The sequence below is a fragment of the Macrobrachium rosenbergii genome, chromosome 23 (genome assembly GCF_040412425.1).
Source record: "Macrobrachium rosenbergii isolate ZJJX-2024 chromosome 23, ASM4041242v1, whole genome shotgun sequence".
Lineage (NCBI taxonomy): Eukaryota > Metazoa > Arthropoda > Malacostraca > Decapoda > Palaemonidae > Macrobrachium > Macrobrachium rosenbergii.
Genome location: NC_089763.1, coordinates 57202983 through 57215086, shown reverse-complemented (window position 1 = coordinate 57215086; position 12104 = coordinate 57202983). Strand labels below are relative to the sequence as shown.

At 38.3% G+C, this 12104-nt stretch overlaps 1 protein-coding gene across 1 annotated transcript; it reads left to right on the top strand.

Annotated features, from left to right (window-relative positions):
• Positions 1-7846: 7846 nt before the first annotated feature.
• On the top strand, positions 7847-8662 carry LOC136851130 (uncharacterized). The gene has a single exon (XM_067125097.1). It carries the CDS (start codon positions 7847-7849, stop codon positions 8660-8662), a length of 816 nt encoding a protein of 271 aa, XP_066981198.1.
• The last annotated feature ends 3442 nt before the right edge of the window (positions 8663-12104 follow it).

The following is a 12104-nucleotide window of genomic DNA, read 5'->3' as shown; positions in this document are numbered from 1 at the left end:
CACCCAAGACAAATAGGTTAATCTGCAATCAAGAGCTAATAATCCTACAGAAAACAAAAATTTTGACAGCAATGCAACGAAATGAATTTACCAACTCAAATTAATTCCAGAAAATCCTGAATAGATGTAAACTTTCTTTCCTTGGGGTTACCTTCAACACTATTTACCATAGCCTCAGCATCATCAATATTACTCTCAGTCTATTCAGTACACGTGAAACACTGTCGTTCTATGTAAAGTGGGACCAAGTGATAAAAAATTCTGTCACTGGGTGCACTAGTCAGATCTGTAAATCGCTGACAGGTATAGCGAAGCAGTGCATGGAAATCTTGAAAATTCTGCAGTGAACCCCTTGCTTGAGGTTAAGGTCATCTAAAGGAAAAAGAACATATATGCCTAAGGTATAATGAAAAAAATTTTTATTTTTATTTTTAGTTTTCTGAAAAGGAAACTATTGTGCCGGTTTTGTCTATCTGTCCACACTTTTTCCTGTCCGCACTTTTTTCTGTCTGCCCTGAGATCTTAAAAACTACTTAGGCTAGAGTGCTGCAAATTGGTATGTTGACCATCCACCCTCCAATCATTAAACATACCAAATTGCAGCCCTCTAGCCTCAGTAGTTTTTATTTTATTTAAAGTTAAAGTTAGCCATAATCGTGCTTCTGGCAACGATATGGAATAGGCCACCACTGGCCAGTGGTTAAAGTTTCATGGGCCGCAGCTCATACAGCATTATACGAAGACCACCGAAAGATAGATCTATTTTCGGTGGCTTAGATTATAAGAAAAATCCATGACCCTTTGCAGCTAAGCCCGGCTCACTGCACACCAGTGACTGGCTAGCTCTCGAAAGGGGAATGACGTCACACTAGTTGACAGTCCAAAATGATTGCCAAATTTGCCAGGACGGATTTGACTCTGTTCGGGCATGTTGAGCTCCGTGCATGAGTGATGACACCACAGATTTGAGTTCCCGGAATTGTGAAGTATGCAACTGATATCTCCGATATATTAAGCTATATAATATCATTACGAAGATCTTGGATCATTCTGACTGTGCATCTTTGTTTTTATTTTGATCATGCGCAGCCTAAATGCACAAGCATCTTGGTTTTTTTTTATTTTAAATTGGTGCTGGCTTACATAAGCGATTCCACATAGACCACAATAATTGAAATGAAGCATAGACTTACGCAGCCAGTTCCGATATTAGGGTATTATTCATCATAATCCTGCATGTCAAATGTTAATATCATCGTAAGATTAGGCCTACATATAAAATTCTTATATTTTGAAGCAATGCAAGGTATAGGCCTACATGACAATTTCTTATTGCAAATAGTTTTCCACCCGTATCTGTTGGAAATAGAGTAGCTGTTAATTAAAATAATAGCTCCGACCCCAAGTTATATAATGCATATGCGTACGGTGAAATGTACACGTATAAGCATGTGCATATACACATACATGTGTTCTTGCGTCGATGGCCATAGTAAATGTAAAGTCACTTATACCACAGAGAATAAAAGTAAAATCTGTGGGCATGTAGCCGATGGCACGCATAGACCAATCACAGGGCTGTCTCAGCCTTGCACACAACTATCGAACTTCTCTCAATGAACTATATAAAAATATATTTATAAAAGGGATAACAAATTATATTACTGTGATGATTAAATATAAGGTCACTGTAGCATTTGTATGAAAATGAAGGTTATGGCAGGAAGGCACCAGAAGATACATAACGAAATAAGAAAAAAAAATTATAGCTAAAAAAGACATGTATGAGATATTCAAAGCAGGCTGGAGTAGCCCACGATTCATCTGATTTTGGGGGCATTCTTGTAGATTACCCTGTTGGACAAAAGGATACATTAACTCTCTCTCTCTCTCTCTCTCTCTCTCTCTCTCTCTCTCTCTCTCTGTGTGTGTGTGTGTGTGTGTTGTTAGGAGAATATTCTAGCGTAGACTATATTCATAAGGATCTCGGTAATTTTTACTTAAAACAAGTGACTCAACTAAATTTCAATTAACAATAGTAGGTAGATAATTCTTTACACTAGTATTTTATGAATTGGTCTTTGTTAATTCTGCAATGTTAGGTCACCATATGAAAAGTTTTCGAATACACTACAAGCACCATAAGAGCAACAAAAAAAGAAGAATAACCACAACAAGAACCACAATAAAACGGCTGAATATAAGATAGGGATAGGCCTATTATCCAAACGTCATAAGCTGCGTAAACCGACAAAAACACATAGGACATTATAAGTCTACGTAATTTTTTATGATCCTGTTATTTCGAAAGGAGAAAATGTCCTTAACTAAATTCTCAGCAAACTATATCCAATATGACTCATATAAGTAGGCTATCATGCTGTAATTTTAAGTTAAACACAGGCATATTCTGGTATAGTAGAGTGCAGTCACTGCTTGCCATCCCACCGAATGAATAAACGATTACAATGAAATCGATTTTGACCATTAAAATGTAGGAAAATTTCCTAATATCAATACGAAATACCAATCTGCATAGCTCTGAGAAAGTCTTTGTGTATAAATTAAGTTTAGAATGGCGAACACGCTTGACAATATCAGACGGTAATTATCATTGTTCTGTAATTCAAGTGCACTGATTCGAATGCAAGACATTCCCTGTGTCACCTCCGTATTCAGGTGAGCCTCATTTACGAAAACAACATTGCAGCATCGCGGAACACTAATGACTTCATTCAATTTTCTTTTTTTTTTTTTTTACCATTTTTAGGGAGATGCGTATTATTATTTTATATTTCAGAGGATAATGTAACGTTTCCTTTTGATAAGCAGCAGAATGTATTTTAGTTCGGTAAAACAACCACTGCAAAATTAATGAAGATGAAAAGAACCACAGATTAACCAACTTTTCGAAACCATTGCCAACCAAACAGCTTCAAGGGATGGCCGCTACGTAAGCAGTGGATGGGGCTTAGGTGCGAAGAACGGTGGATTTTGCTGTAAAAGATGTACAGAAAACTCGATTGCGCCGAAGAAACTTCGGCGCATTTTTATACTTGTTTTTTAGCATCCCAAGAAATAAAACAGTAGCACCCTCTTTTGTGAATGTATGTTGAGAACAAATATATGAAAGTAGATGTAATTATGGAATCTACATGTCAGGTCACTCAGTGAACCTAGAGTTGAAAAGAAGGTTATCGAGTACTTGATAAGAAAAAGATGATAAAGTCTGCTGTAGCAAGGGAGTGGGTAAGGTAGCGAACTCAAGTATTAAGAGACTACTTAATGAAATATTACGTAGTGGTTTAAGGATGCTGTGGTGAAACTTACAGACTGAGAGTTCACGCGGAGGCTGAAAACTGCTGTAGTGGCAGAGTGTTTTGCAGTTATAAGTGCAAACGAGAAAGAAATGGATAGAATGAAATTAGATAGTTATTAAAGGAACGAGGAGTAGGTGAGGTGCAATGGGAAGTCTAAAGGGGAGATGAAGTACAAGTCACCATCAAAGAATAGGTAGTTTATGGAAACAGTGAGAGGACACTCGCATGAACATTGGTAAATTTTCGGGGAATGGGAAGAAGTTTACTGAGGTAAAATGATCCTGGAGAAAAGTTTATAAAAAAAAAAAAAAACTGGCCTTAGAATAGAAGATACAAATGAAGGATCTTTTCTGAAGACCATACAGTACTAAGCCTTTGGTATGAGTTTTGAAGGGTTATTGATTTCAGATGGAAGAAGAAAGGCAGAACTGAATGATGCAAGGCTTCATGATGTCAATGTGAATCTGAAAATAGTCGCAAAAACACAAATGTAAGAAGAATGGATAGAGCTTAGGATCTGAGGCATTAAATCTTATGATACTGCATTTGTGATGCTTTGAGCATAAGAGGCAATACAATGAATTTTGTAAATCTGGAAATAGAATGGAAGACATGAAAACATTTGATTAACAAGTGTGGCAGAAAATGAGGACTTTACAGAGACAAATTCAGTGGTGCACGCTCAGTAGAAAAGGTGCCTGTATGAAGAATCTGCTACAAAACACAGTTGTGAAAAAAGCTGAGAAAAAGGAAAAACTAGGAAAAGCCCATCATGGAATTGAGAAAACATCCTAAAATAGCCTCATATGGCTGACAACAACTCAGAGCAGGTGCTAATGGGGTAAAAGAAGTGAACGTAAAATAAAACTATTTCTGCTCCTGGATTGTTGAGGCAAATAAAATACTTGTTACTAAACTTTGAAAATTTTGCCACTAGAAGACATGCTTCCATTTATTGTCCTGGCAGGTATATACCATCAGATTATCCTTTCATGAACATTTCAGGACAGAACTACATCTTACCTGATTGGCGGCCTAAGTGGTTAATCGTACTTCTACATCAACAGATTGAATATATAACTCAGTCTTTCCCTCTTTATGTTTTCTGTGAATCATCAGGCATGGTGAAAGTTCCTTTCCATGAAAATTTCCATTATTATAAGATACCAAGATTAGATGGGTACAGTTATTTTTGCATCATTCTGGTACTTACAACTTACTTATTCAGTCGTAAATGTATGTTTTGCATAATGTGTACGTTGTATACAAACAACACGAATGTACACACGCTCGCTTCCGTATAATTAGAAGCCTTAAGAGGATGGAGACAAAGAACATTAATCTTTAGTTTTGATGGAGCGTATAAGGTGTAAACAAAGCACTCTAATATAAAGGGAATGAGAGGGTGATTACAAGATAGAGGTACAAAAGCAAACACTGTTCTGCATTGAGTAAGATTTGCGATTGGTTTATTACCTGTACATAACATACTGATTGTAAATATATAAAAAGCTCATTCATTAGCAAGTTTTGCGCAGCCACTAACATTTGCACAACATTCGAAATGAGTTTCATGAGGATTTTGACAAACGCAAAGTTTCATTTTCTGACACTGAGTATAAGCTGGACTAGATTAAGACAAAACATAGATAAAGCACCACTGTAGCCCCAGTTTGAACAACTTATGAAAACGTATCCACATACTGGACAATTTATAGTGCCTTTAAAGATAAAACTAAAAATAAATGACATAAACAGACATGATAACTGTCATCCGAATTTGAAGAGAGACTTATGATTGATAACCAATGTTCGCCCTGCACAGAAGTGACATATCCAGTTATCGCCCCGTTCATGTAGCCATTCAGGTGTCTACCCTCTAATTAACCTCATCATCACTGGATCTAGCCCACCACCATTATTATCGAATACTTTACAAAGTCAAGATTTTACATTAACGCGGTGTTGGTGCTGAGGGGGATGGATCACTGCCCTGTAGATGGGCCTCTTCTGTAAGTATAAGAAACGGCAGAGGTTGCAGAAGCTTTCTGCATGGGTGTTCATCTTTGATTCAGCATTAAGAATATGACAGCGACTGTTGCCAGTGACAAGTTTGCTGTGTAGCGTAGTTGTACGGACAACGACGTTGGGTCTGGTCAGATTAGATGGCCACTCAAAAATAACAGTCACAATCGCCATAAAAAATACTTTTAATTTCAAGTCGGGTGTTAAACTAAGCTACCAGCCTCACCCAACGACCTCCCGAAAACCAGAAGGGCGACTGCCTTTTGGAGCGAGTGTCTGGAGAAAGCAAAAAAAAAAAAAAAAAAAAAGAAAAAAAAACACGTAGGGGGTAATATTAAGGCGAAGGACTGGTGCAAATTAGGAACCTGATTGAAAGATAAAAACTGTAGACTTTTTATATATATATATATATATATATATATATATATATATATATATATATATATATATATATATATATATATATATATATATATATATATATATATATATATATATAATATATTTATCACATCATATATGATTCATATATATATATATATATATATATATATATATATATATAACTTTTATCACATCACCGTGATTCATATACAATTCGCTCTTTAATACCAATTCGCTCTACCTCGAAATAATATACTTTCATATATGTTACCGAGGAGGATTTTTTTTTTTTCTTCTTTTAGATAATAAGTTCGTCGTCCCGTGGGCTCGCTGGCCGTGTGGGTTAATGCGTCCACTGTAGTCCTGAGTTCTTGTTCTTCGCTGGTTCTAGCCCACGGGACGACGAACTTATTATCAACTAAGAAAAAAAAAAAAATTCCCCTTCGGTAACATATATGAAAATATAATATTTCTGAGGTAGAGCGAATTGGATATTAAAGGACGTTTGATTAGCTATACTGATTAGATATATATATATATATATATATATATATATATATATATATATATATATATATAAATAATTTTTTTTATTTACTTATTAGTACACATGTATTTCTTCAAGTGCATATTTATTATTTAATAAGGTGCCACCATGCAAACGTTCTTTATTCACGTTAAGTCGTACGGAGAGGGAGAGAGAGAATATTTATTTTGTAGATAGTGACATATGGTTTTCACTTACGATATTACTTTAGAAATAAGCTCATGGTCTCATAATATCCAGCCTTTAAAAACCTCTAAAGGATATTAAAAAGTTAGACGTTAGTAATAAGTAATTCCGCACTTTAATGGACTTAAAAAGGATTAGAATTTCATGAGAACATACTACCGAGTTTAATCATCATTAATTAGCTTAAAATCCTTTTAATAACACAAAAGGAAGAGAATGAAGAAAGCATTATTGTTATTAATATTCATTTTACACATTTTCAGTTGAAAATAACAGTATCTATATTTATTTGAAGTCGGAAGGAAAACGAGCCTTTATGTACATTAAAAACAATGATATTATTGTTATACACAAAATGTGAATAATACAAATTACTTCCACTGACACGAACAGCTTTCGTTCTAGATGAATAAAAGCCTTTAACAATTATCTGTACATCTCGAACGACTGGATGCTGAGCATCGTCCATGAAATAATATGAGCCTGCATATAACACACGTATACCTCTCTTGATAGCCTACTGATTAGCCTCACCGAAAAGTCGTCGTTCCCCATCCATTGGTGGTTCGAGTACTCCTAGTGACGGATCGCTTGTCACTCATAAATTCCCCTTTGGTTTACTGTTTCGAGAATGAGTAAATCTGAAATTAACAGACATTTGTAGCTCAATGTTTGAGAATATAAAAATGCGGTGGTCCATGTGACAGAAATCACACATCTATATATTTCATCATTAGGTCGTTTCCCATAACAAGAGGTCACGCTTTGCAGTAAAAACAAAAGGCCACTCTGCCATATTCAGCTGTTGACCTATGTGGTGGGTCACATCATCATAGTTATGAATGAGGTTTAGAAACTTAATCTGAAAAGACTGCCTGAAAACCAGAATATTAACAATCTTCAAATACACTATCTCCTATGGAAGAAAGACGTATATATAGGCTTTATATATATATACATATATAATATATATATATATATATATATATATATATATATATATATATATATATATATATATATATATATATATATATACATACATACAATCATGAAGCTACAGATGTCGCTTAATATCAAATTCACGCTGCCTCAGGAATATCCCCGATGCAGAAGATACTTCACCCCGAGAGGCTGGATATCCAGTTCATCTCTGTGGCACCCCTTAATGACTCTAGCCTTCCTGTGGCCCTTCCAGTCACGGCAGACACCGCAGCAGACGTTAACCTGATTCCCAGGGCCCAAGTGCCGGCTGGTGCCACAGTTGACGAGCAACCTCGGTAGGAGATGAAATGGATAGAGGGCCACACCAGAAATCATTCCCACAGTCAAGCTGCAGGTCATGACACCCTGGGGCACCAACCTCACCACCTTGGCACGGTGAATGGAATTTGGCCCGGGTGGGTTTCCTGTTGGGTCGGGACCTCCAACGCCACTTCGCAGCCACGCTACCTCCTCAACAGCAGCCCCAACTGTAGGATCACCAAAGCAAGGCACAGCCACTTTGACTGGAGTGCCACCAAAGGAAGAAGAACCACCTTCCACCCACCGAAGTGGTCAGAGGAAGGGGAACACACAAAACAATTCTCTGCCTAGTCCTCCCTCTCCACGAAAGTATGGCCAGCAACAAGGTCCTTCCTCTCCCCAAAGGGACATTCAAGCGAAGCAGTTCCACTGCAGAACATGCAAGAGGACAAGCCACTCCACTAATTGGGAGGGCTGCCCAAATAAGCAACACTCAATGGACACTCCCAATCAAGACTCTCCAAGAGGCTCTGACCTCCAACTGGGACAGGAATCTCTGTCTCAGCCCAACTCAAGCCATCTGCGAGGTATTGCACCTCCAGACCCCTCATCAGGTATGCCTGACCAACAATCGCTGCCAGTGCCACTTGTGAGCTCTGGGCAGTGCCATGCTCTGTCTGTCTCGGATGTTGAGCCACCACTCGAAGAGGACAATGTGCCAGATCCAGATCATGAGATGGATCCTCCTCCGGGAGACCCAGTACCTGTCACTGCACTAATCCTAGCAACCTGTGAGCCTCCGGCACCCGACACTTCTTCCTCGCCACATCTGCCACCAGAGGATGAACCCTGGTGGATCACGCTGCTACACCTTCTCTGGGAGACCAGGAACTGGCCTCCCCAGATGCAGAGGTCGAGACCCCTCTTGCTTCAGTTATTGCAGCAGCCAGACTAGGGAGCTCTCCTGCAGGCTCTGAGGTTACCCCTGACTTTGCACCCGCTAGCCCTTCTGGCCTTTCCCCAGAGTCGGTTCCCTCATCACCTCCTAGGACTGACATAGATAGGCCTTGGAGGAACCCGAAGAAGAGGAAGAAGGGGAGGAAGAGAGCCAAGTAATTGCTAGAGCCATGAGCTCATCCTGGCACTTGTGCCCTCTTGGCACAGTGCCTTTCCATCTCAGAGTGATCCTGGCTCCTGCCCAGAGGAGGTAGCCAGCTTGATCTCTGCCTTATTAATAGCCTAGACCAGATCGAGTACATCGTATCAGTTACCTTGTCACTTACACCTTACAATGAGCAGCAGCAACCACGTAAGTATATCGTAATTACGAAGGCAGTCATCCAAACTATTGTGAATAGAGCCACTGAACTCATGACATGCATGGGACAATACCTCAGTCAAGGCAAGCATTTATCATATGAGGCAAACCTCATTTACAGAATGCAGGTCATATTTTTGTTGACTGTGTTGGCAAATTCTAGTGTAAGACATTGCATACTTATAAGGTTGTAACTTAGCTAGTTCACTCCTTTACGTTGGTGCTACGGCAGCGTTCTAATAGGTTATGTCATAGGAGATACCATTGAATGTACCATGGCTAGGACTGAATATCACGATCATCAGAGGTAGCACGTAAATAACCGTAAGCACCTTTAACCTGTTAAGCGTCACCCACGTAATAATACGTTTGCTGCGATCTACTCGGTAGCGCCTTCAACGGGATATTATGTTCACGACTTTAACTGTGCTTTTCAAGCTGTCAGCCCCGTAATAATACGTTTACTTGTATGGAAAATGTTGGAACATCATTTGGTAACACTCTTAGAACACGTAAGCTGTAATTGATGACTTATTTTCTGCCTGGCAACTCTTTTTAGTTGGCCGCTTGATGCCTAGATGACTATTTTTTTCCCAGTACTCGTTGGGCGTTTTCAGAGACAACATGGCTTCGACGTCTTCCACAATGAATGCCACAAAGAGGAGGCGTATGTCTTCAGGTGAGATAAATCATATCCTAGACGAGGTGTCTGATACTGAAGACATATTTGATGATGAGCGCTCTAGTTTTGAATCCTCCAGCGATGAGGATATTGAAGAAACAAACTTTTCTTCCGATAGCGGAAGTGAAGATGACTTCTCATTGCCGAGTGACTGGACTCCGAGAGGGAGAGAGAGAGATCCCTTTACTTTTGTTGTTGATCCCGGCGTGAAATTTTCAGTTGAGGATAAAGACAATCCATTAGAATATTTTGAGAAATACTTTGATGATGAAGTAATTGATTACCTCATGAAAGAAACAAACAGATTTGCAAATCAGTTTATGGATGAGAATGTAGAACATTTGTCTCCACAATCACGAGTACATGGATGGTTTGACACTTGTGCAAGCGAAATGAAAGTCTTTATAGGGCTACTTATTTTACAGGGAATTGATTCTAAGTGTGACAGTTCAATGTATTTCTCAACACGAGAGAGTGTTTCTTCTGCTTTTTTTTTCGAAAGGTAATGAGTGGCCGTAGATTTGACTTGTTGCATAAATTCTTACATTTGGTTGACAATAGTACTATAACAGAAGGACCAGGAAGATGGTTAGCAAAAAATAAAGCCATTCACTGATCTTATTTTGAAGAAATTTATGAACAATTACATTCCAAGTAGGAACGTTTCTGTTGATGAGTCTTTGTTAGGCTGGAAGGGAAATTTATCATGGGTTCAGTACATACCAGCTAAACGTAAAAGGTTTGGAATAAAGTTTTATGAACTTTGTGAAAGTTCTACTGGTTATATATGGAACTTCTTCATTTATGCAGGTAAGGATACACAATACATGGAAAAATATATGGATCTTCCTGTGTCTAATAGAATTGTTTCCTCTCTTATGGACCCTCTTTTGAACAAGGGCTATTGTTTATATACAGATAATTTTTATACAAGTCCAACATTGGCAGATGCACTTGCGGATGAATAAACTGACACTGTTGGTACTGTAAGGGTCACTAGAAAGGACGTGCCAGCAAAAATAAAAGGAACTAAACTGAAAAAAGGTGAAAAAGTAGCAGAATTCCGAAAAAAATCTATGGCACTGAAATGGAAAGATAAAAAGGATTTATGTGTTCTGAGTACAATGCATGATGATTCTATGGTGAAGGTGAAATCTAGGAGAGGAAAAGAAATGTATAAACCGAAAGCAGTTGCAGATTATAATGCAAACATGGGCGGAGTTGATTTGTCTGATAACCTCTTGGTTCATTTTTCGACCGCAAGAAACAGACTGAAGAAATATTACAAGAAAGTATTTCGACATTTGTTAGACATGTCTATTGTGAATTGCTATGTCACATATAGAGCCCTTGGTGGAAAGTTGTAAGACGTGAATTTATTTTGAGGATTAGTGAAAGACTGATTATGAAATATGCAGAAGAAAGACCTGTTCCGTTACACAGACCCCCACGACTTGCAGCAAAACCTTCACGGCTAATTGGCAGGTACTTTCCTGAGTATTGTCCACCTACAGATAAAAAGAAGAGGCCACAAAGGACTTGTGCTCAGTGTCGGAAGAACAACATAAGAAGGGATAGCTCATATTGGTGTAAGGATTGTGAAGTAGGATTGTGTGTGGCCCCTTGCTTTAGAAATTGGCATACAAAAGAATAGTGCATGTATGTGAAACACTTTTCATTCAGTATTTTGTAGTCTTATGAAATAAAATAATAGTAGTATTAATAGTTTTTTATCCCATCATTTAATAAAATTCCTACTCTTAACTACAGTATGAATTATAAGCATAAAAATCAATATTAACTTTGAAAAACTATCATCAGTGATATGACCACTAAATGTAAGAAAAAGCGTGACGGTACGTTAGTAGCGAGCTCACCCGCGGGGGACGCTTAACAGGTTAAGTAGTGATAGGAGTCTGTAGAAGTGATTAAAGCTCATATCCCTTTCTAGAGTCAGGTAGATCCTTAGCTAGTTGGGTTGCAAGGGACAAATCTGTTCAGGGGGAAAAGAGTAAAGTAATTGAAGCAAACAGCTTGCTTAGTACAGACCTTCACACCCGAAAGGGAGTGAAGGCCTTTTTAAGGGGGTGGGGGGGGAGCTCTTACAAATATTATACTGTTCGACCTCTCTTCCTTGATTTAGTTGAAACATAACCAAAAACAAAGAAAAGAAAGCACCAAAAAAGCTTTCTTTGTGTAAAGCAGCTGAGGGAGGGAAGCCAGAGAGATGGCTGTTGTGTTTCAAAACACCAACCATCTTCAACGGATTATAAGTTTAGTTTAGGAACCTATCCAACAGGGTAGGTTTTACTAGGGACCATAATGTCATAGAACTAACAGTCCGTTCCAGAACATACGAAAACAGAGAAAAGCAAGAGACAAAAAAATGGGAAGGAT